Source organism: Anopheles moucheti, chromosome X (assembly GCF_943734755.1).
Source record: "Anopheles moucheti chromosome X, idAnoMoucSN_F20_07, whole genome shotgun sequence".
NCBI classification, from domain to species: Eukaryota; Metazoa; Arthropoda; class Insecta; order Diptera; family Culicidae; genus Anopheles; species Anopheles moucheti.
Window position 1 is genome coordinate 10,162,423 of NC_069142.1, and position 24,691 is coordinate 10,187,113.

The window sequence follows — 24,691 nt, forward strand, 5'->3', positions numbered from 1 at the left end:
ACGATTCAATTGTTTATAGATTTCTATTCACATTGAAACTAAATTAAATCTAAAAGAAGCGATAGAGTTGAAGAAATTATTATTTTGTTAGAAATAACTATGTTAATAAAGATTTTTGTGATACCTTACCACTGTTCATTACAATAGAGAGCCGCGCCCGGTTGACAGATTCGGTGCACGCCTTCAACCCCACCATCTAAACCCACACAACGTTTCAAACGTCAACCGAATGGTCCCTTTCGCAAGGGCGGTTGACGTGCCGCGCACGGGTTCCCCTTGCGCAGCATCCCTTTGTCAGTGTACAGTTTGGTGCGGATTTGATTTAATGGCTCTGATACACGCAAGGTAAACAGAATGTGCAGAAACATAAACAAAGCGTATTTTCGGCGATTATTCCACTACCCGGAAGTGTGTCCCGTCGCCCAGTACCGGCGCGAGCTGTTTGCCGACCGCAAACACACGCCAAATGTGAAAAATTGCCCCGAAACGTACCGTTTCCGCATGACTGATTTTCACGTTCAATTTGCATTCGATTAGAGCTCCAATGATGGCTGGCTGGGTTCGGTGTAGCGAATCTTGCAGGAATGCGCCACACAGCATGATGGCTGCCAGTGGCGTTTCGCTGTTTCTGTGTGGTAGTGTGGTGAGCGTTTACTGTCAATTTTCCCAGCGCATGGGCTTGCATCTAGCACGGGGGTTTTGTTTGAATTTTTTGAAAAATGTTAAATGGCGGTAAACATGAAAACGCCAATACCCGTATGCTGTATTGTTGGCTGGTGAACAAAAAACGGGCCCGTATTCGTCACGCTTGTTTTGCTGTTGGTTGGCGTGTACTAAATCTGTACTTACAAACATACGGTTCGAATGGAAAAAGCAAAAGGCGTTGTTTTTAATTGGCTTCGGGTAAATGCTGCCGTATTGCGTTAAAAAAAGCATTTTTACTTTGTTCTTGTTTTACCAACCTCTCACAGAAAAGGCGGCTAATTTTGAATTCGCGTCCCTTTTGGAACAGTTTCATCTCAATTGGACCACATTGCACATGCGTTCATTTTGAATTCCCCACCTGACATTGGTCAACACACGATATTTTTTATTATCGTCTAATAACTGTAATTCCATTATGGAGACGCATGGTTGTTCATCCATGCTGGTTACAGCTGTAATGCCTGTGCTATTCGAATGCAAGCGGTGGGAACTCCAGGTTCAGGGTGTTTTCTTTAATACGATATCTACAACAATATTCCGTCTAGTGTGCTTAACATGCATCGACCGTTCTGCAGCATTACACACCCACGCACTTAAAAGTAGTTTCGAACTATGAGTGCACAAAATGACATCGACTACAAAAAAGATGGCTTCCTGTTGTGGAAATACTAATATGTTTGCTGAAGCTTTACGTCCCACGATGAAACTAATGTTTGCAACACAAAAACAATACCGATGTGCGGACCAAAACAAAAACAAAGGGTAAACAAAAATGGCGGTTGTTTGCGTACCCGAAACAAACAGGAAGTACATCTGCAAAAAGAAAAACAAAACACACACCTCGTGCAGATCTCGCACTTGGTGTTTCTGTTTATAATGTAAACTGACTTTTTTTTTTGTTCAAATTACTCCCATTTTGTGAACTTTTGCAGCCTCGTTCGTACGCATATAAAAATGGTACAGCGTTCGTACTTAACGGGCGCATTAACACCGCACGTAAGTACAGCACAAGCACGTGGCCGTAAAACCGCGTGGTGGTGGTCCACCAAGATGGCCGCCGGTTGAGGGATAATGGATAAAAATACGATTCCGGTGGACTCCCCGTGGTGTTTTGATCGCGGGATGAGGTTTCTGTTTCGCAGCAAATGCATCGTAAAACAACAAACGCGTGAAAGCAAAAACAAACGAGCGTGACTCGATGTGTGCCGACCACTAATGCTAACAATATTTCACTTTTCTTCCATCCCATTTCCCCCCTCATTCTTGTCACTTTTCTACCTTTCCCTTCTACTTACCTGCAGCATGGAATACAAAAACGAAGGTAATCGAATGTACTCAATGAAGTTTCGTGTTTAGTTCGTCACACTTACACCGAGTGTACTTGCGAGGGAGGGAGGGAGGGGGTGGTCATTTTACTTTCAGTGGAAGACACTTTCAGGTGCTATGAGTTGTTGTTTTGTTTCTCTCTTTACTTTTACCTTTTTATGATTAATTTTTCATTACACAGGATAAGACATTTTGTGGGCTATTGTGTTGAGGTTATGTGTACTGGAGGTCTCGCTATTAATTCTGCTTGTATTCTTCTTTAATCGTTCGGTTTGTCAACTCGCTTGTCTTTCGCCATCATCATCAACCACGTGATCCGTAGGCCACAGCGGCGTCAATCAGCTGGGAGGTATATTCGTTGGCGGTAGACCTCTGCCTGATTCCACACGCCAACGCATCGTGGAGCTGGCCCACGCCGGTGCCCGACCATGTGATATTTCGCGCATCCTTCAGGTGTCCAATGGTTGCGTCAGTAAAATTCTCGGCCGGTAAGGGTCACACGCAAGGTGCCGCTAGCAACTTCATCCGGAGCATTCTCACACTCTTCTCGCAATATCTTGCCCGCAGGTACTACGAAACCGGTAGCATCCGGCCGCGGGCAATCGGTGGGTCGAAGCCGCGCGTGGCAACGCCGGAGGTGGTGAACAAGATTTCACAGTTCAAGAACAACTGCCCGAACATTTTCGCCTGGGAGATCCGGGACAAGCTGCTGAATGAGCGCATCTGTACACCGGAGAACATACCCAGCGTAAGCGGCCGTCTATTTGGATCCCACCCCACACATCTAACTCATCTCTCTTCCGACACTCGCACGCAGGTTTCCTCCATCAACCGGGTGCTGCGCAATCTGGCCGCCCAGAAAGAGTTTAGCAAGAAACCGCACGCATCGGACACACTCGGCGATGAGGTGAGTGGCTATCTGCAGGGCAAATCGCTGAATGATGCGTCCTTCCTGCACTACAAGTACGGTGAGAGCTGCCGCTCGATGCAGGGTGCGGAGTCGGTGCTGCGCATCAACGATACGTACAGCCGGGCTGGCGGCGGTGGTGGCGGTGGCGGAGGAGGTGGAGGTGGTGGCGGAGGCGGGGGTGGTACGGACCCGACCGATGTGAAACCGATCGCGGACGACGGGAAGAACCCGTTTGCGAAACACTGCTTCACCAACCTGGACGCGGTAGTGCCCGGTACGGGGCCGGGCTCCGGACCGGGCGGGCAGGGCACGAAGCAGGTCTTCGTCGATAACGATACCGAGCGGTTGAGCTTGAAGCGAAAATTGCAACGCAACCGTACGTCCTTCACCGTCGATCAGATCGAATTTCTCGAGAAGGAGTTCGAGCGGACGCACTATCCGGACGTGTTTTCCCGTGAACGATTGTCTTCCAAAACGAACCTGCCGGAAGCGAGAATTCAGGTAAGTGTGTCTTCCTTCGGATTAGCACTCCATCCTGTACTTAGAAAAGGACATCTGTAGCAGAAGACGAAGAAGACTTACATTTCAAATTGCAATGGAGATAACAAAGTTTCGTCCAGAATTCGGAGAATTCCAAGAGTTCGGATATTTACCTCTGCATAGCAAATATGACAAGGAGACTTGTCTAATTCCATCTGTCTTCTTGTCTAAACCCCAATTCAGTACATCACTTTAAGTGAGCTAATTCCCAGTCTTTATCGCACTTTTATCTGTAATCTCTCAGAAGTTCGAATCACAAGACTCCATCTCTCGAAAGAATGAAGTCCTTCAGATTCAGAAGCGCGTGAACATCAGTGTGCATCATTGTGTGAGATCTCTAGTGAGATTGCCGTAGTTTCCGTACATGAGTGAGAGTTCGACACATTTGAGATTAGAAATAAGACCAAGGATGTTGGTGAGTGTCCTTAATAGAAGACGCTAGTATTCGCTTACATAGTAATCATGCTCAGATGTCCAGATGCTCTGTGTGCTCACGGTTGAGAATCCATTATTAGAGCTTTGCTGGGGTACCCTTCATTATTTAATTTCAACCTGAGTCTGTGACAACACCTCCATAATGTGGTTGTCAAACTACTCAGCGTACTATTCCTGTGAAATATCTCCTCCAATATATTATGCAGAATTCTTCTATTACATCAAGAACGTCACATTTAACTAATACTGTATGTCAACTAATACTGTTCTGTATGAGAGTATGTCTACTGTGGTGATCTCCAACTCTAGCTTAAGCTTTTAGTCAGATACGGTCCTTATGAATTAACTAACACCGCGTCCTCTTCCAGGTCTGGTTCTCTAACCGACGGGCCAAATGGCGCCGGGAGGAGAAACAACGGTCCCAGGCGGTATCCGAGGGCAGTTCGTCGGCAGCGGCCGCAGCGGCGGCAGCAGCAGCAGCAGCCGCGGCCGTCGCCGTACAGAACGCGTCCATCTCGTCTTGCTCCCTGAACCTGAGCGCACCGCTCGTCTCGCACGTGTACGACTCGAACATGTGCGTGGAGGACTCGAACAGCAACTACCTGAGCAAAACGTACCCGCTGGAACCGTCGTTCCAGAACCTGGACGCCCTGAAATCACCACCCGCCCCGAACCATTCGGCCGCCCCGCAACAGATCTCGCCGGCCGCCATGTCCTTCAAGCTATCCTTCCCAAACGCGAACCCGAACGCCGGCGGCGCTGGTGCGGTCGGGCCGAATGGTGGCGGCGGCGGTGGTGGTGGTAGTTCGGCCGCCCCGGACGGCTCCACCGCGAACCTGATGGGTACGGTACCCACCCTCGGCAGCAATGCCGGCTTCCCGCACGCATCTACCTCAGACGACAAGTCGCTGTACAACCATTTCGCCTACTCGGCCGCTGCCAACATGCACCACAGCTATTCGGCAGCAGCGGCGGCCGCCGTCGACCAGTCCTACAACGGGATGTACCTGAAGAACCAGCTGTACAACCTGCCGACCAATGCCGGCGTCCTCAGCTTCCAGTCCACGCTCGAGTGGAACAAGAGTTAATGGCACGGGGCCGCCCTCGAGTCGGCTCCATCATCGACCGGTGGCGACCGGTACCAGTAGCGCTACACGCCAGCTGCTACTCTTAGCCTGATTTCTTTGACATACACACCGTAAAGGGACGCGAACACAGTAGAGCAAAATACACACACACTCACACACATTACACAATTTAATACAATTTAACTCGATGGTGCATAAGGTGTAACATGATCAGGTGTGTATTGTGTGTGCGTATCACCTGATAAAGAAATGATCACAACAAAGATAGAGAGAGATCGAGAAAGAGAGAGAGAGAGCGCGCGAGGGAGTGATAACGAGACAAAATGAAGGTTCTGTTACGTAAAGAAATGAGTATATCATTGCAAAAACGATGCATTCTCGCACACAAAATGGCGCGGACAAGTGGCGTACGATAAACGTTACGAGCAAACCCAGCCAGCCAATGTGGGAAGAAAGATTACAAGATGGTTGTTTCTCGTGTTTTGACATATAAGCTATTTTTTATAAAACGTAAAACAAAACAAAAACCTGTGACCATTTAAAAAAGGGGGAAACGGAGAAAGTGGACTGGGAAGGGGGGAAAAAAGGGAAGCAAAACAAATGAAAACAAAACAGTAGCAACGCCAATAAAGTATTAAAATGGTTCGAAAGGGCAAGGAGGTGGAGATAAAGAGAGAGAGAAAAAAGAAAAGAAATGAACGTATTAAAACAAACAAAGCACAACATCAACAACAAAACTTGAACAAAACAAAAACCTATCCAATACTTGAAGAAAAACAAACGGAATGTACAATAAATAGTGAAATCTTATTATTATTCCTGACGCAAGGCGTCCAATTGTACGTACCGCCCGGTGTTTGTGTCGCTTTCTTCCTTCATTCTTTCATTTATGATATGTTTCAACACTAGCATTTTCGCGATTCGGTTTTCTCTTTACAATCAACCCTAGGTTAATGAAACAAACAGAATATTTTTGTTGTTGTTTTTGTCCGTTTTTTGAGCTCGGAGCGAATGTTTTTTTTTTCTTCTTTTGCTCCGAGTGTGGCATAATGCAGCAAAAAAGGGGGGATCTGTCGGTTTATTTTGTGTTTGTTTGTTTGTTTGCTTTCATTTTATACATATAATTCATGTTTTGCTTAATAATTCACACATCGAGTCCCTTTTTTTCTTCTTCACATTCGGTTTTTTGTTTTTTTTTTGTTTGTGTACGCTTTCTTCCTCATCGTGTGCCCCATTCTCTTACACTTTGTTTCGTCGTTTTTGTTTAGTCTTAAAAGTTTTACATTATCGCAAAAACAAACGAACAAAATAATGCTTCATATTCTGGTTGCGAATGCCCCGGTTGGTTGCGCTTCCAAGTGTTTTGGACGAATCGGTGAAGGTCATTCGCAAATTCGTGACAAAGATTGCTAGGGGTTTAACATCCTTTTCTCTACTATTGTGTGCGGAGTTGTTTAAATTCTTCCATCCGGTGTCCGCCGTGTCGCTTCCCATCCGTTTTGATTCTCTCCACAAACAGTAAATGCACCAAAGTATTTGATATACCATTACAAAGGTAGATAATAACTGACTCCGCGTTGCGTTCGTGCACAACCTCTCTCCACAATAGTCGTTCTAAAAATAAAAATTTAAAAAAATAAACAAAAGGAAGCTACCATTGTGCGTCACTTCCTTCTCGCTGTGCCCTAGAGCCGGGCGCTTCGGTGCGGTGCGGGATTTAGTGGTGGTAGTAGTGCGTCCTCTACTCTCACCCCTTCAGCACATTTTCACTCTTTAGGAACTCATCGGTAAGGTCCAGCCCGTTGCGCGGTACGGGACTGTGGGCGAACGGGTGGCAATCATCGTTCGCCTGCTGCTGCTGCGCCTGATGTTCGCGCATGGCCGCCCGCAGATGTTCGCCGGTCGGATCGAACTGGCCACAGTTGTTGTCGTTGGCGGTCCGGGCATCCTCGTTGCAGCTGCGACCGGTAACGAGCGCGTGCGGATTATGGTGCCCCAGCATGCCACCGAGCTGCACACCGACCGGCCCACCCGGACCACCACCACCACCGATACCGTTACCACCGCCCGCGCCTCCTACACCGCCACCACCACTGCCAATGCCAGCGTTGGACGACACGACGGCTTGGGCCTGGGACACCGCCAAGCGCAACGCGGCCTCGGCCTGCGAGCGCAGGATCGCTTCCGCCTGCTGGATCCGTATCGCCGTCTCCGAGGTAGCGGGACAGTGGTTCTGACCGATCGACGACTCTGTAGACGCCACGGGATATTTTTGACGGTTAGCTAGTGTGTATTTGGTGTCGTTAAAATTAAGCATATTACTTTTCTTCTTCAACGGACCGAGGTTCGCGTTACCGTGCAGCTCGCCGTGCATCGTGTTGCTCTTGAACGTCTGCCCGATGCGCATCGCGGTCGCTAGGTTCACCACCGCCGCCTGCACCGCCGACGGTGTGCCCTCATTCAGCATCAGGTCCGGCTCGAACTTCGGCTCCTGTATCATCATCATGCGCGAAAATTGACTATTATTGTTATCGATCGCGCTACCACCGGCGCAGATCCCGCCACCACCCACACCATTCGTACCACCGTTCGTCCCACCGAGCGCACCCCCATTCCCGCCGCCTCCGCCGCCGCCACCTCCGCTGCCGGTCCCTCCGTTGGTGCCCCCGCTACCACCGAAGGGTAAACCGTGCGGGTTGGGCATACGGTGATTATCGAACACCGAACCCGTCGCCACACCACCCCCGCTACCACCAGCACCGCCACCGCCACCATTATTGCCGCCGCCTACGCCGACGCCTGTTGCGCCGGTACCGCCGCCACCGCCGCTAGCGCCCGTACTTTCGCCATTCTTTTCCGATCCCATCGTGGACGAATTTTCCGAATAGTTTAGCGGCGAGATGCTGTTGTGCGCTAGCTCCTTCACCGTCACCATCGAGGTGGATAGGCCCGGTACGCCACCCATGCCAACCATACTGCTACCACCGCCGGCCGATTCCTTTTCCCGCTGTTCCACCACCGCCTTCGTGAACATGTACTGGGCGGCAAACTGATGTTTCGGGTCCATCTTCATGTGTTCGATGTGGGTGATTAAACCTAAAATGTGAATAAAACAACAAGGTTATTCGAGGAAATATTGGAAACAATTACAAATATTGCGCTATATTCGAACTAAGCTTAAAATCTCAGCAAGTTCTGATAAAAAGTTCGGGAAATAATTGACCAGCGTGAGATTACATCGAAAAATAACAAAGTTTCAAGTAAACTCTTTCCTATTCGCATATCTCAGTTAATTCTTTTGACACGGGCCAGAATTTGACAAAAACCTGAGAGCTGATAGCCTTTACTTGATTGACTGAATTTTCCCACATGGCAGGACCAAGAAAAAATCCCATCCAGATTGAATAAATCTTTGAACAAGAATGAATAATTCTGAATCTCTATCAATCCGAAAAAATATCGTACCAAGGGACTAGATCCGCCACTGCTCCGAGGAATCATGATTTTTGTAAAGTGTAAACTCCATATTTGAACAACTCCTGAATAAAGTTTCATACGAATGACTTTTTCTCAAAACTATCATTAAGCACAACACTAATCCGGGCCGTTGGCTATGGTCTACGGCTATGGGCTAGTAGGTCGTTATTTTACAACAAGAACAAGAGCTCCCAGAAAATGTAAGTTTAGTTAGTTTGATATAGTAAGTTTAGCGACCAAGCAGTTCCTAATTCCAAGAAGATAAACGTTGTATATCCTCTCCCTCTAATAGGAGAGTTTTGGGGCCAAAGCGGGCTCAGTGACGTACCGGATTCGTGCGTAAATACCGCCTGACACACCGAGCATGGCCACATCTGAAGATTCGAACGGAACGTCGGTGTGCGTGGATGTGTCAGCAGATGCTTCCGCAGGCAACCCTCGTTGACGTAATGCTTCCCGCACATCGGGCAGGGATGGTTTGCAACACGCCGCTTGACTGTAAGAGGAAAAAACGTTCTGTCAGCAATCTCTACTCGCCCGCCCAAGGTTCGCCAACCGGGATGCCTCACCCATACCTGCCACCTCCTTGTGCGTGTACTTGATGTGCTCGTTCAGTGCTTCGACGCCGAGAAAGATCTTGCTGCACACGTTACAGGTGACGCTGTTCGAGTTGCTGATCAGGGCGGCATGCTGCTGCAGCACACCCAGATGCAACTGAAGCTCCTGCAAAACAAAAAAACACAATTAGTATGCTTTATTATGTTGGACTCCAAGGAACCCCCGGCACTACCTACCTTCGAAGTGTGAGTGCGCAGGCTGGACTCGGTCGCAAAGCCCTTGCCGCACAGGTTGCAGTGAAACGGGCGGCTTTTGGCCCGCTCGACCTGCGCATCGTGGTTGCGCAGATGCTGTTGCAAGTTGGAAAGCTGAATAAAAGCACGGCCACAGTCCGGCAGATGGCACTTATAAGGGCGTTCGCCTATACGCAGCGAGAAAAGATGTAGTTTAGCCAAGAGGTAGTAGAGTAGGTGTGTTGCAGAGAGATGCATGTAATAATAATGGGGAACACTCGCGACAGAAAACAGCGTCCAGGAGTATCCGTTCTGGGGGAGTTGCTTTCGGTAACGGAGTGCTGGTTGTACTTAAAACTAATCGTACACAGTTCAAAACCGCACTACAACACTATAGAATGCCAGTCGTACTTTGTTTCGTAGTTGGTTTGCGGTGTAGAGTGAAGGTATTATGCAGCTTGTATTTTAAAGGTAAGGGCCCATACGCTCAGGGCCAATCCCAAGTGGTGAATCTGGTTGGCTTATACACCTAGGATAACCTCACCTGTCCGGTGACCTCCGTGTCACTCGCTTTGGGGAGCCGTCACATACTTACCGACGCACGCTCCACCTCGGAAAGTCTTCCAGAGTGTGCTCCCACCAAGCCCATACTAACCTACGCGGAGCCTTCATCATAATCGTGCTAGTGCGGCGGTGTGTGGCACCACAACCCAACACACACACGCACACAACCACCCACACTCACATTGAGGAATTCGGCGCGACTTCTGATCGCCAGAGCTCGCGGGCGCACGTAGAATGCGGACCTCCGCCCGTTTAGCCGAAGTGGTCGGGTCGAACGCGGCAACTACCGCGACACGTTACCGGTGTGCAGACGGGTGTGCTGCTGCACATGGGAAAGCTGCTTGAACTTCCGATCACAGTAGGAACATTTGTAGGGCTTCTCGCCCGTGTGCACGCGAATATGCTGCACCAGCTGGTGGTTGGAGGAGAAGCTCTTCAAGCACTGCTGGCACTGGTGAGGTTTGTTCTCCGGTGCCGCTAGCTGCGGCAGCAGGTTCTGCACGGATAGGATGTCACCGGTACAGTTGAGCTCGGCCGCCGCCCCTGGCACCGCGCACAGATCCCGCACGTGCTGTATCTGCATCCTAACTCTGCACCGAGATCCGTGGATAAGAGAGCGAGAGAAAGAGAGAGAAAAAAGAAAGAGAGAGAGAGAGAGAGAGAGAGGGGAGAGAAAAAAAAAGAGGAGCAGCAAGCAGGCGCAAACTCCCGGCTAATTAAACTGGTTCGACTTGACACGTTGCGTTATTTATTTCTATAGAGAGATTATCATTCTTTATCTTGTATTTGGGGGAAAAAGCAAATCGGGCGAAGAACACTATATGTTGTAAGTCAAGAGAGAGAGAGAGATAGAGAAAAGAGAGGGCGAGATTGAGAGGGACAAAGAGAGATCCTGAGAGGAAGGAGACTCGATCGCAAATGATGTTGGTGACGTTTTTTTTTTTCGCTGATCCTTCTCAAGATCCTTCATCTCCTCCTACTCCTCCTCCTCTTCCTCCTCCTTCCCCTCCTGTCTTGTACTTTTCGTCATACCGGAGATCGCAAGCAATCAAACAACCGTTTAGAGCACATCCTTGAAAACATCATTTCCTAACCACAGATCAAGAGAGCAATCGACGACAAAACTGTTTTCTCCTCTTCCGTAACACTGCGCGTACGCCTTAGAATAGCGTGCGTTTTTATAAACAATTGAATGCTTACGAAAAGCAGGCCTTTCAATTGTTGTTTTTAAGTTGATCGGAAAGCTTTAATAAAAACCTGTTGTTTTTTTATTCTTCGTCTTCCATTTTTCCCCGTGTCTTTTTCATATTATTTCCCCGTTTCACCAACAACCACAAATCAATAAAACACACAGACACGCACTCACACAAACATCGGAATAAAAAGCGGATGATAAAGAGAGCCTCTCCCCCGCGCCCGGGATAAGCGAAACGGAGAATTGAACCCCGAAAACAACCGGTCGACGGGGATAAAGTGACAAAGGACCGCTCGGCTATCGCAAACGGCTATGGAAGCGGTCGAACGATCACACGCTCACTGGGGCTATGTAAAGCGCTTACTCTATTGCCAATTACCGTGTTTATGGCAAACACTTGGCGTATTTGCAAATGCATCCGGCGTGTGCTGTGTGTGATTTTCGATATTCCAACCGCAATGGTCGTTTCGCAAAGCGTTTCCATGTCGTAAAACAAGCGATATTCTGTGCAAAAATAGAACATTGGCGCTAGAGGTTGTGATCCATTCGAGTTTGGGGAGAAAAAAAAATGTATCTATTCCGTTGATGTTTATACGCAGTAAAGCATACCACCGGTCGTTTAGCAAAACCACCACTTCCATACCTTTCTTCTGTTTGATTTTGTTAAAATCACATTAAAAATTCTTTTTCTTCGTGAAATTGTTGTTTAAAAAAAATATCTAAAAACTCGCTTGAAAACGCTTGAACCTCCTGGCTGAAAACACTTCCAGGCCCACCACCAACTATGGCCGTGTCCGTGATTTGTTTAAAAACGGTTAATTGTGCCCGCCGAAGCGCGTTCGTTGTTTAATAATAGTGCGCGCCTTTGGTAGCAACTATCAAAGCACGCCCGAACCCACCCCCTGTTTAGCTCACTGGGGAGGGGGGGGTGGGTTAAAGGGGAAAGGCATGGGAGAGTGAAGGTACGGTGGAAAATCGACAGTTTTTCCCACCGCACTGTCCCCTTTCGGTTGCTGCAGTGTGCTGGAAAAGTGTGCTTTCGGAAACACGCACGCAGACACGCACTCACACACCGTGCGGAGGGGTGGAAAGTGCGCCGATGCCGGATGCGTTCTTAAGCCACCCAACCCCCACACGTACCTCCCATTTTCCTAATTCCACCCCCTCCCTCCCCCCCTCCGGCTCCTCACACGGTACACGGGCACAGCGTCATATACGGGGCCGGGAGTTGCTATTAAACAACTAACCGCTTCGTTTTGTGCATCGCGCGCGCGTGTAATGCGGGTGGACTTTCTTGGGCGGGCCTCCACGTCTCCCTTTTCTACCTCCTTATTCCGCTATTCCCTCCCCCCCCCCCCCCTTCCTTCCTCAACCCATCGCGGACTGGAAAATGGTAAATTTTCCCACACACCGAGCTGTTCACTGATCAACCTACCAAAAAAGGCCAATTATTGGCACCAAACTTTTGCGCTAAGCGGTTTAAAGTATTGTTAAAAGCATCGTTCAAACACATTCATTTTCTTGTTTGTTTTTGCCAACTCTGTCGGACTAGTCCGTAAGAGATAAAGAAATTGTGTCTTGTTTCCATATTGTTTTTGTTTTGTTATTGTTTGCTTTGTTTTGTTCATTTCTGTTTCTGTTCTTCTGTTTCTTCTTCATTTCGAGTCGTTCCATTTTCTTCGTCTTCTTTTTCTTCTTCATTATTTTTTGTTTGGTACATCCATGTTCTTTTATTTTCCCCCCGGCAAACTTGTTTTTGTTTTCTCTCGAATTGTTGTTGTCGTTCTTGTTGGTTGTCTTTTTTTTTGTTGTTGTTGCTGTTGTTGATTTTTTTTTAATTGGTTTTGCTTGTTGTTGGTTGTTGTTGTTGTTGTTGTTGTTGATGTGGTTTCCTCACCTCGACAGCGTTCGATTGCTTCTTTGGTCGTTTGAAACTTTTGCAAAACGGCAATACTAATCATGACCCGCCCCGGGGCCACCAGTTTCCTCATCAAGTTTGCTCGACGGCTTTGAAACACAAAAAACATATCCTGTTGTGCGCTGGAACGGAACCAGGGACGTGCTACACTACCTCTGTGAGATTTGAGACTTTAAAATGGATTCAATCGAGAACATGGCTTTATGGCTTTTGGGGCCCGTTTTTTCTTTTGCTCTTTTTCCTCTTCTTTTTCTTCTCTTTTCTTCTTCGTCTTCTTCAATCTCGTTTTCTGCGGGATTCTTCGTTTTCTTCGTTTACTTTACGGGACTTTTTTTTGTTGTTTGCTATTCGCTTCGTTTTGTTCGGCTTGTGTGCGGTGCGACGCTGCAGTGCCTGTCGTTGGGGGAGGGTTTTTAAATTTGTTTTGTAAATTTTGAGAAATTTTGCGAAAAAAAAATTCCTTTCTTTTATGCTTTTACTAACGGTTTTTGGGGATGGGAGTTTTGAGCCAATTCAAATAAGAAAGTTTGCTGAATTCAATCTGTGCGTCTAATCAAGCTGTTCCGATCCGTCAACGAAGGCGAATTCGAACGGCCTCAGTGAGTGAGAAGCGCTGAGGGAGGCTGTTTTCTGGGGCGGGTGATTTAGAATTTCTTGCTTGTATTAAATTTTTAACAAAAAATTTGCTACAAAATATAGGTAACAATTTTAAACAACCTTCAATAGGTTTGAGCTTAGAATTGGTATAAATGATCCAAATTCGGTACAGTGCGACTATCTGTATGGATTGCTTTATGCATTATTACCCCTTAGAAATTTGTTGACCCCTAACTGACCACCCTCGTCTTCTCCCTGCCTCCCCTTGACTGGGCCCCGCATACGCTTCTGTAGAGCAGATGGAAAGCCGATAGGACAGCCTCGAGACACACGGACGCACCGCACACGCACACACACACACACACGCACGCACGCACGCACACCACAGTAACGCCCGGCTCACAGAAACGCACACGGTTTACGCGAACAACGCGCAGGGATTTATAAACAAAAAAATCGCGATTTTTTCACAATACAACACACACACACACGCAATGATCGAAAAAAAAGTACACAAAACGCACACACACAGTACACAACAGGCGCACCAGAGCAGCAGCAGCAGCAGCAACGGCAGCAGCAGCAGCAGCAGCAACAAACAGCAGGAGAAGACGACAACGCGTTGTTCTTCCGCACGGAGTTAGCGAAGAAATGAAGCGACGACGTCTTTGCCTGTTTTGTGTGTTGCTGCTGCTGCTGCTACTTCTTCAGGCCCACTCTGAGCCGCCGGCAGGGTCATGCGCTTGCCCTATCGCGTGTGTGTGTGTCTGTGTGTACGGATGGGGAATTCTACGGTGTGTGCTCCTTGCGAATTGTGGGCTAGCATAAACTATCTTCGGGCTCGGACAACGTCGTCGTCGGCATCGTGGTTGCGATCGTTTATTGCCTATACCTTGCCACACACACCAGCCCACCCACCCCAAAACCACCCTCCGCACACGCTTGTAACACAGATCTGCCTCCCCGTCGAAGATGATGGTGTGAAAAGAAATTCATACATATGACGAAAGTTGTTTAATAATTGCATCACATAGCCACGCCAAGCCTCAGTAACGGCGCGTTGTTTGCTGGTAAAAGAGAACAGCGGCACGGGAGAGCCATAAGCGGTAGATGGAAGCAAAACCCCTTGCTGAGATCCTTAAGAAATTCAACGTTCAACCCCCCTCTCTACTTGAATCCCCAACATTCGGAGAACAATTGGTTGGTTGAAGTTTTGTTTTCTTTTTTTGGAACAAAAAGCCGGCCCCCGCATTGCCGGTGTGCGGGGGATGAACTTTTTCTAAAATTATCTCACCCTCTCCACATCCAACGTTGCTGGCGCCATCGATCACGCTGAACAAAACCCACCCATCCCGATGCAGGCGTGCACTTTGCATCACCAACCCGATTATTATTCTTTTTAATACTAAAAAGAACGCAAAAAAAAACCAACACACACACGTACGGCGGGGGGGTTTAAACTGCTTTTTAACTGCAACCATATTGCACTCCTGGAGGTGGTTGATGTCTGGTTTCCCTCTGTTCGACCCTTTGTCCGTACGCTCGATGTGTGATGCCCTCTTTTACAATACGCATTATTCTACATATAGGCATCGCATGTGCTCTTTTTTCGCTTCGTTTTGGATGCAGCTCCATTCCGGCCTTGTTGCTACGGGGTGCAATTTTACTCTCGCCCTTCAATAATCTCCCCATCCTTGAGGGGGGGGGGGGGGGGGGGGGGGGGGGGGTCGCAAACAACACCCTAGAACTACTGGAGGAATCATTTCGACTAGATCTGACTTCGTCCAATCCCAATTACTTTTTGATATTCATACAATTTCTCCGCAGGTTATGCATGACTTTTACATAGTTATTCCATAAATAGCAAATCCAAACGAATAATCAAATATAATCTAGCTCTGCGAATTGGTTCATAAAGTAACCACCTTTGAACGCTTAGTAATTCCAGTATTCAAATGTTTAGACGAAAGATGTTGAGATGTGAATAAGGGCGCTTTTGGAAGGAGCTGGACACTCCTGGTTTTGTCTGTCCGATTTTTCGGCAAGATTGCTGCTGGGCAATTACTGCTTTGTCAAGGATGATATCGTCTCATTTGAACTATCTTTCGTCTTCCTCTGGTCTCGTCGGTCGTTCGAGAAAAAGGTGACGTGAAGGTTGCAGTGGAGGTGGTCCATTCGCATTTGCACTTTGGTATATGTACTCTCGTTCGTTTGTCTTGTGTCGCTTGTGCCCGATTACATCTCTGTCCAGTATATATGTGGGTGTATGCGTATCTGCGTTTGCTTAGTTGCATCGTGAAATCTCAGAATCTATTGTCCGCCGTGTGGCAAGATGCACGCCGCAAGAAAGTGCATCGGTGTTTCCTTCGCATACATGTATATATATATATATACAATGGACACGCACACCACCCCAACATCAAGTTGCGGTTCGGTTTGCCTCAATTGTGGTGGGAGTAACTTCACCACCCCCTTTGAAGGACAGGGCATTGGGGCGGGTGTCGGTTGTGAGAGAAAGACATAAAAGGGTGAAGAAGTTCCGAGATGCATATAGCATTGCAATTGCATCTGAAAATGCGTTGATCGGTAATGGTTCGTCATTCACCTATGTGAGCGTCTGTCGAGGTCGTAACGGGGTGGGGTGGGGGTTGTTTAATTTTTCTGTTTCCTTCGTTATTGTGCAGCAGGAAGGTTAGTGTCTATTTTATTTTCGGGTTTCTAATGTGGCTAAAATGGGAAGCAAGATAGCGGGGTCAAGGAATTACGGAAAAACAAAAATCGTTCTATACTAACCTTCGTCCGGCGCCTTCACCCACAATCGGATCCTCTGTGTCTCCCCGTTCGTTCCCTGCGCCCCGCTCCTTACCAACAGCCTAAAGTGCAATTGCAGTTGCGCCCGCCGTCTCAGCCACAATGCGTGTGTGTTTGTGTCTCTATGTATATATGTATATATCGATACGTTTCTTCGCTTTCCTTAAGCTTGTTTGATTGCAGACACGCAGGATTGGGTTTGATATGGGTGGAATGGGTTGAATCACGATGTAGCTGAATGAGGAACGGTGCCTGATTGTCCTGTCACTTGGCACTTGATGGGACAATGGCTATCACCCGCTATAAGCAGTCGTCGCACACTCTTATCAACATGGAACCACACACACACACGCCTGGTGTTTTCGCAGATCTTCTTTCTTTTCAAAACCTTGGTTGGAATAGGAGCGGGTGTTCACTATTTGTTTTTATTGTTTAAACACAAACAATAGGCGATAGCATTAAATGCGCACAGAAACACACGCACACACACACGTTCGGCCTTATAAAGCGAATGTTTCTTCGTGTGCGAAAGCTACGCACGGCAAGATAAGAGAAGAAATCCGTTCACGGGTTCACTAGAAATGCGTAAAACAAACGCTTCTTCTTCGCACAATGTTTTAAGCAAACGCCTTGTTGGTATGAAAAATCGCATACACGCACAGACACATATTCGCACGCAGGAAAGAAAAACAATATGCTCACGAAACGTGCTTGACAGCAGGCGACCGCTTACGTCAAAGTACGAACGATCTATTGTTCCGGTAGTATGGAAAAAAAGGATAAAACTATTAATTAATAAAATATACACTCGCACACACACACACGCACCCACGTAGTACGCCACTATCCCGCCACACTTGCGCGTGTAGGTGTTTGTGTGTGTGTATTTTGATTGTTAATCACGTTTTGCGGTTTTACGGTCTTTCACGAGACAAACCCGCACTGGTAAATTATAATTGATTTTAACTACATTTTTATCACCTAATTTGATGATTTGATTGTTTACGGGCGGTTTTGATTGATTGTTTTTTTTTATATTGGTTTGCTTGCTGGAGTGTGTTGCCTTTCGCTTTGGGCTGCCTGTGTGGGGACGGGCGTACCTGATTTTTATTGTTTTAGGCCGTGTGTTGTTGTTGTTGCCTGGCCGCACCGAAAATGCCACATTTGCAAGGAAGAAAATAACACACACACACAAAATAAACAATCACCGTAAAGGAGTTCCGCACGCATTACCGTACTATTCCCGTCCGTTGGTCGTCAGACGATCGATGCGCAAACGCATATTTAATACTTGCCGCGAAACACACATACACGTACATTATTTGCAAGGAATAAAAAAGGGCCGCTTCGTTTGAGGCTGCCGTTGACAGATGTGGTCGGCACGAACTGTGACAGCACAGGGTGAGCCATATTTATTTAGGCAATGAGGATTTTTTGTGCGTAATCTTACTTTTTTCCTGGAATGGAAAATTAAATCGTTTTTGTTTTAGGATCATTTTTCGCCAGAAGATGATGCAAAATGTGATCGTTATGGCTGATGTCGTGATATTCCTCCAAACATCTAGAATTCTTTTTGAATGATTTTTTGTCAGTCTTTTCCACACTCAAATGGATGCATCTGCGAAAAATGCACTGCAAATGCAAACACGTGGTAACAATTAGTAGAGAAATAGTGATAACTTCTCCCACATGCGGTGAAAGTTGAATTTCATTGCCATCGACCCCGATTCCTAATGTATTTGATGCTAGACTATCTCCAAACACATGTGGGTTTAAAATAACATCTGCATCACATCCGTACCGGCCTACAATCGATTCTATCATCTGGTGAAAAATAGGGAACTACTTTGAAGAGCAATAGTGACAACTTCACCCACATGAGGTGCGAGTTGAAATTCATTGCCACCGACATCTCGCCAGCTTGTCGAAATGTGTTCCCCAATGCCTGATATTGAAGCTCGACTGCAGTTTGAATGTGATCTCTAAACACACGTGGGCTTAAAATAACCTCAGCATCGCAACATCCTCCAATCGACCCTACCATGTGTTAGTTACTGGACGAACGATCTGACCTAGAAATAGTCTCAACGTAGCATATATCGCATCGCGCATGTATGATCATAAACATCTCGTCGTTTTCAGACAGGTTGTCGCACGGTTCCCGGTGTGTGATATGGAAAGAGTTTGAACTTGAAGTTTTCCCGGCGAGAAGCAAACAGTCATTTCCTCCGAAAACCACCTGTACATTCACTGTTGGTTCGATCGAAGGCAGTGCAATGCAGAATTCAGCTTGAACCTCCTTTATGTTCAAGCTGTAAGTAACGAGAACAAGCCGAACTAGGAAACATGCAGGCGACTTTAAGGGAAAAACAAATGATTATACCAAAACACTTAATACAGGGGAGGTGTTTTCTTTTCTTCTCTATTTGTTTGAAATCATTTAATGATACGGCATTCAATTTTACAGTACATGTACAATTTTTGGAATTTTTCTGCTGGTTTGCTTTGTTTTTTTTTGTTGTTGTCTCTCTACTCCTAGTTTGTTGTTTGCTGAGTTACATATTGCAGGATTTCTTCTATGTTTGCTTGTTTGTTTTTTTTATTTTGGTTGATGTCGTGTTTCCGCTAGAATCCGCCAGGATACGGGTAGCATCTTCTCGAGAGTGAGCCAGACTACAGGAGGCATTTAATTATTAGTTTTTTTTGTTGTTTTTGCTTGTATTCAGTGTTCAGTATATGTGTATTTTCATTCTTTTTTTAAATAAGCCAATCTATCACGTAACGTAATATAGTGTGGGTTTTTTGTGTGTATGTGTGTGTGTTTTTTTTCTTCTTTTTTCGTATGTGTGTAAAGCTAGAGGAATGTACTGTTTTGACGTAAAGTGCTCATATACGATTTTCAACTACCGTTCCGCCATATTACTTTCTTGCTTTACTTAGACGGATAAATTGAAACGAAACAAACAATAGTACTTATTTTCCACATTTTCTCTCTCTCTCTCTCTCATAAGTCAGCAAACGAAAAACCGCAAAAAATTTATACGATATTATCTCACAAGCGTTCCTCTTTGGGATAGCACACACCTACGATGGTTTTTTTTCTCTTATGTCTTCTTTTGTTTTTTGGTTGCATTATTTACCCCTCTTTTTCTCTTTCTTAGAGCTCTCTTTTAACTGCTTTTTTATGGTCGTTTGTTTTTTTTTGTAATTCAGTGTTTTGCTTGCTCAGACTCAGATTTTAAGTGGCAATTGCAGTGTGTTTTTGCACCTACACTTTTACTGATTAGTTCGCCAATTTTGCACCATACATATAGTTTTCTTTTACTTGTTTTATTCCAATTACTCTGAATAATCCTACATAATGTTTCTTTTTGCAATTACTTCTGGCATAAAGTGTACTTGTTTGTTGGTATGCGTGTTGAGTGCTTCCTTATGTTTTGTGTATATGTTTGGGTTTTATTCTCTTTCTTGGTTTTTCTTCTTTTCTTCTCTCACTTCCGTGTTATTATATGTTTGTGTTGTGTGTTTCACTTGAGTTAGCTGCTTGTTTTGTTGTTGTTGTTGTTTTTTCCTTTAATCTTTCCATTTTGTTTGATTTGCCTTATCTAGCATTGATTTCTCTCTAACTTGTTACAACTCTTTTTCCATTAGATTAGTGGTTTACGCCAGCGTCGATTTTCTTTTGCTTTGCGCTTTAGGGGAGGGGAGGGGCTATTTGTTTTCTTTTTTATTACCTTGTTTGCTTTGCTCTACTAAACCTTAGTCGTGACGTTTTGTTTTGTCTTTGCTTTAGTTTTGTTTGTTTTGTTTTTTTTTTCTCTAGTTAATTTATAAATTAAATAAGGGAATTGATTTAAGTTGTTTTTTTTTTGTTTACTTTGCTTTAGTTGAGAACGTGTTGCTGATAGTTGTGCTCCAGCGGACCGTCGCCGGACACGAACGCACTATCGTAGCCCAGGTTCTCGTCGGACGAATCGTCCTTCAGGTGCTCTAGTATAACATTGTCACTACTGCTGCTTCGACCTTTCATCGACTCGTCTTTCCATTTGTCCATCGAGCGTCGCCGTGCGTTCATGAAAAAGTTCCCGACCGTGGTGGGCTCCAGTCCCAGCTGACGAGCGATAGTAACTTGCATCTCCTTTGAAGGCCGCTTAGTTTCCTGCAAATGCAAAATCAAGCAGCCGATCATTGTACCGCGCCAGGATACGCCATGGAATTTGCTCACCCGTTCAAAAAAAGATGTAAATGTAAAATAAATAGAAAAAAAAGAATTGAAAATCGAAAAAAAAACAAAACGAATCAACCAATCGAAAAGTTTACAAGCGAGATTGAGGAAAAAAAAGGAACAAAGAAAAACAACGATCATATAAAACACTTTCTTTCATGTCGATTAACTTACGTGGCATCTAATTTTCAGTAAAGTAAAGAAAGTGTTCTATTCGGTGTTTAACAGAAGGGAGGAAAAGTATAAAATATTAGCTTCCTTCAACAGCCAAACGTCTAATTTGTAGTGTTGGGTGAATCTGAAATTGAATTCAGAAATCTTTCAACTCAAAGAATATACTCATTATTACTCATAGATTCATAGAATCATCTTCAAGAATTAATGGATATTTGAGAGTCGACTCATATTTTGAGTGTTCACTGAAGATTCATATGAATGACTCTTCTATTAATAACAGTCATATGAATGGCTATTCTTAAAAAGTTCACTTGACGCAACACTACAAATTTGAGCATTTGCTAAGGTGCGCCGGAATATATGCAATCCATATAACATACTTTCAGGGGCAGCGAGAACTCGGGACACAACGCAGTACGCTTATTCCGGTGGAAAATAAAATTTTGAACACAAAATATAAAACGAAAAGAAAACAATAAACACACACGCACACACTGAACTCTAAACAACATCGAGAGCATATTGCGTACTTTGAAAATTGCCTGAAGGGTCCTTCTCTGCAGATCTGTAAAAACTAGTCGAGGTTTTTTCGTGTGTCCCATCATGACGTGGTTTTCGGGTTCCTCTGGCTTCTTAGAGTTAACTGTTAGTTTGTGGATTAGTATTTAAAGATAAGAAAAAGAAACACCGCAAACACAATCCAACCGTAGTGACCGAGGGGTAGTGGTGTTAATAGAAGTAGTAGTAGTAGCAGTTGTTGTTGTTGATCGTGGCAAGCGTAGAAAATAAATATGAGTGAAGAAAGATGGTTAATAGATCTTGGTTAGCAAATGTTTCGATACGATAACAAAGGACAACGGAGGAACAATGGATCATTAGGAAGGAAACAGGTGATAAAACTACTTCCGAATGGCTGGAACCAAAAGGACATCGAAGGTAGAAAAGAAGGTACATGAAAAAAGAAGAACAATAACCTGGTTTCGCCGATTGAGTTGCTTGAAATGAGAAGAGAAAAAAATCACAAAAACACACATTACCCATCATTATTTCGGTACCGGATCATCTCCGTGTGAAATGGTTAGGCATTATTACAAACAAACAAACCAAAATACGAACAACATCAAAAGTAGTTGAACGGAGCTAGCAGCACAACAAGCGGATAAACCAAATCTAATACAGTTTTTTTTTAAATAAATAACAAAAAAGCACGAGTGAAACAATGCGAAAAAAAGCAGAAAACGAAAGTAAACAATGGGCTAATCTCGGAGCGCAAAGATGGCGAACTGTCATTAACAGTGAACGTTACTAGTAGTGATGGGTTTGTTGGTGAGCTTCGGGGAAATGTAATCAAAGGATCCGGCCGTTCGGAACTGTTGAAACTTATCGGAACCGATTAGAGCTTTCCAAAGACAGCTTCAAACTGTTCCAGCGGATTAGTTCGTTCTAAAAGATTCCACCAGTGTCGGAAGATTCCGATTGCACTTACCTGCTGTAAATTGCTTCGAATGCTTTCGAACCCGTACAGAACCAGCTCCGAAAGGATTTTTTCTTAAAGCCAATTTTGCCCATCTCTAGTTACTACTAAGTGTCAATACACGCACAACAACAACAAAAGTATACGACAGTGATAAAGAAAAGGAACGAAACGCAGGGGAAAACCAACGAATATAAAAGAGAACGAAAATAAAAACATTGTTTATCGCAGTTGGAGCATTTGATTTACTGAGATGCAGAGGTAGTGGTGCTTACAAACTAGTTAATAAATCATAAAATAAAGCTAAAACAATAAATTTCATCACAGATACTAGTTACTAGTGTGTTGTAACAAAGGATTAAAACCGAAGTGTGTAAAGGTAAGCAAGCGTGCTTTGCTGACTAGTGTTGGTATTGTGTGCATTCATGCGCGTATGTGTTTTATCGCATAAACACACACACACACACATACACAGATCCACAAAGAAACATGTACGTAAACAGAAAGATGCACACACACGAAACACATGGCACACAAGGGCAACCCACGGAAATGGGCAAATGTACCTGCGAGCCTGAGTGCGGACATTCGCTGATATTCCGGTTCCTGTATCCATTTGTACATCCGGCGGAACGTTTCGCGGCCGGACTTCAGCTTCGACCAGGGCTTCGGGTTCCGGAGCAGATCGGACAGCGTGCCCTGCGACCGGCACAGTACCCGCTGGGCGAAGATCGCCTGCGGGATGCTGTAGCGCTTCAGCTCGGAGCTGATCCGGTGGGCCAGCTCCTTCGTGTTGATCTCCTCGATGTCACCGTTTATGCAGCCGACGTCCCCGAGCGACACGCACGACCCACTCTTGCCGCCCCCGAGCCCGCCGCCCTGGCCGCCCCCATTGGTCAGTTGTTGATTGCACGATTCCTCCAGCTTTTTCTCCTCCAGCTTCACGTGGTCCAGCTCCGACTCCTCGTACACGTCGTCGATAACAATCTCTTTACACAGGTTAAGGTCGCTTATGTTGGTTTTTGAACTGAAAGACTTGTTAAGAAACACCGACTGATGGTGCTCCTTGCCTGTCAGGATGCCTCCCACACCGCCACTGCCACCGCCGCCGCCACCTCCGCCGCCACCACTACTATCACCACCGCCGGGTCCGGTACCGTTGGTGCCGTGTAGCACATCCGACCCGTTCGGGTGTTCCAGGTATTGCACTGTGCCGCTAAACTGTTCCCCATCGTCCTTCGGGTGCCGCACCACCAGCTCCGCACCCTTCGCCGACCCCAGGAACCGATCGTCGATCGTACCGAGGCTCGGCGGCAGCGGCGAGGCACGAACCAAAATGCACTGATCTCCCCCACTGCCCCCACTGCCACTTCCTCCCCCGCCGCCTCCACCGCCACCGCCGCCACCACCTCCACCGCCACCCTTCCCGCCATCGTCCGCGAGCGTGTCCTTCTCGCTGGCGGACAGATGATCCTTGAGCCCATCCTTCAGCCCGCACGTGCCCTTCTCCTGCAGCACATCCGGATGGTGATGGTGATGGTGGTGGTGCGGATGCTGATGGTGATGGTGGTGCCCGTGCACATCGCCACCGTCCGGCGACAGTTCCTGCACCGCGCTCAGATGCACCGGCGAATGTATGACGCCGAGCTTTTCCAGGTTGTAGCAGGAGTTGATCTCGATGTTGACACCGACCGCACCGCTGTTGATGCCCGGAAAGGCCTCGCAGATGTTGCCACCGATCGAGTACGCGAACTTGTCCGACATCGTCGAGATCGGGGGCAGCGGCTGCAGGGGCGTCAGCGTCGCGTAGGAGGTGTTCGTGTTGAGGCTGACCGGCGAGTCCCGGTCGTGCATCGGCGAGAGCGTCTGAAAGTCGGACGACATCATCGAGTCGACCGAGCCCGGGTTCTGGCTGCCCAGGCACATGTTGATCTGCTGCATGCTCTCCTGCGGATGGATGATCACCGATAGGGCGTCCTGTTTGTGCTGCTGCACGAGAATCACCTCAATCTCGCCGAGCGACGACTGATCCTGGTGGTGCGGGCTGTGCAGATGGGGGTCATCCTTTTGCGTTAGATGCTTGCTGATTGCCTGTGTGTGTTGCTGCTGCTGCTGCTGTTTCGACTTGGAGTTCTGGGGAAAAAAGTTTCCACTACTGATAACACAAGGACGATCGTTATTGCATTGCTCCATCGTGTGTATCTGGTGTATGTTTGTTTTTTTTTTGTTTTGTTTCGTTGGGGTGGGGGGTGTGTTTGGGGGTTGTTTGAATGGGTTGGAGGGTGGGGTGGGAGGGTGTGAGGTCAATGAGTGGATTTCATGTTTTCGCTGATGAAATGGGGGTGAGGGGACCGGATGGATCAAGGGAGGGGTTGGTGGGGGGGGGGGGGGGGGGTTGTTGTTTTTGATTGATGCATGAGGGAAGGCACGACGGAAAATAAAGGCAAGCAAACACCAC

At 46.5% G+C, this 24,691-nt stretch overlaps 3 protein-coding genes across 11 annotated transcripts; 1 reads left to right on the plus strand and 2 right to left on the minus strand.

Annotated features, from left to right (window-relative positions):
* Positions 1-325: 325 nt before the first annotated feature.
* Positions 326-5,801, plus strand: LOC128307434 (paired box protein Pax-6-like). 2 transcript variants are annotated; one of them, XM_053045279.1, is made up of 6 exons: positions 326-345; positions 2,007-2,026; positions 2,354-2,519; positions 2,599-2,779; positions 2,849-3,442; positions 4,285-5,801. In XM_053045279.1, exons 1-6 carry the CDS (start codon positions 326-328, stop codon positions 5,002-5,004), a joined length of 1,701 nt encoding a protein of 566 aa, XP_052901239.1. In that variant the 3' UTR covers positions 5,005-5,801. The 2 variants fall into 2 exon arrangements, with proteins under 2 accessions (XP_052901239.1, XP_052901238.1); XM_053045278.1 differs by lacking the exon at positions 326-345 and having other exon boundaries at positions 1,768-2,026.
* A 187-nt stretch (positions 5,802-5,988) lies between these two features.
* Positions 5,989-17,628, minus strand: LOC128306310 (uncharacterized). Of its 8 annotated transcripts, none has more exons than XM_053043770.1 (7): positions 17,591-17,628; positions 16,340-17,107; positions 10,137-10,426; positions 9,276-9,460; positions 9,051-9,204; positions 8,810-8,977; positions 5,989-8,100 (listed from the first exon to the last, which is right to left on the minus strand). In XM_053043770.1, exons 3-7 carry the CDS (start codon positions 10,417-10,419, stop codon positions 6,752-6,754), a joined length of 2,139 nt encoding a protein of 712 aa, XP_052899730.1. In that variant the 5' UTR covers positions 10,420-10,426; positions 16,340-17,107; positions 17,591-17,628; the 3' UTR covers positions 5,989-6,751. The 8 variants fall into 8 exon arrangements, with proteins under 8 accessions (XP_052899730.1, XP_052899729.1, XP_052899725.1 ...); XM_053043769.1 differs by having other exon boundaries at positions 17,458-17,603; XM_053043765.1 differs by lacking the exons at positions 16,340-17,107; positions 17,591-17,628 and adding exons at positions 13,103-13,342; positions 14,095-14,178.
* Positions 17,629-19,532: 1,904 nt separating this feature from the next.
* LOC128307060 (uncharacterized) lies at positions 19,533-24,457 on the minus strand. The gene is made up of 4 exons (XM_053044777.1): positions 22,800-24,457; positions 21,734-21,754; positions 21,290-21,402; positions 19,533-20,516 (listed from the first exon to the last, which is right to left on the minus strand). Exons 1-4 carry the CDS (start codon positions 24,424-24,426, stop codon positions 20,241-20,243), a joined length of 2,037 nt encoding a protein of 678 aa, XP_052900737.1. The 5' UTR covers positions 24,427-24,457; the 3' UTR covers positions 19,533-20,240.
* Positions 24,458-24,691: the final 234 nt, after the last annotated feature.

Excerpts from the sequence above, each read along its gene's own strand:
- LOC128307434 (XM_053045278.1), top strand. The coding sequence starts at position 1,921 with ATGCTAACAATATTTCACTTTTCTTCCATCCCATTTCCCCCCTCATTC. Across the intron at positions 2,520-2,598 it reads GTCAGTAAAATTCTCGGCCG|GTACTACGAAACCGGTAGCA; the intron begins GTAAGGGTCACA and ends TCTTGCCCGCAG. Across the intron at positions 2,780-2,848 it reads CACCGGAGAACATACCCAGC|GTTTCCTCCATCAACCGGGT; the intron begins GTAAGCGGCCGT and ends ACTCGCACGCAG.
- LOC128306310 (XM_053043765.1), bottom strand. The coding sequence starts at position 13,146 with ATGTTCTCGATTGAATCCATTTTAAAGTCTCAAATCTCACAGAG. Across the intron at positions 9,461-10,136 it reads GCACACCCGTCTGCACACCG|GCGAACGCCCTTATAAGTGC; the intron begins GTAACGTGTCGC and ends CGCTGCGTATAG. Across the intron at positions 8,978-9,050 it reads CAAGGAGGTGGCAGGTATGG|TCAAGCGGCGTGTTGCAAAC; the intron begins GTGAGGCATCCC and ends TTCCTCTTACAG.
- LOC128307060 (XM_053044777.1), bottom strand. The coding sequence starts at position 24,426 with ATGGAGCAATGCAATAACGATCGTCCTTGTGTTATCAGTAGTGGAAAC. Across the intron at positions 21,403-21,733 it reads AACTCAATCGGCGAAACCAG|TTAACTCTAAGAAGCCAGAG; the intron begins GTTATTGTTCTT and ends ACAAACTAACAG. Across the intron at positions 20,517-21,289 it reads CCCTTCAGGCAATTTTCAAA|GAAACTAAGCGGCCTTCAAA; the intron begins GTACGCAATATG and ends TTGCATTTGCAG.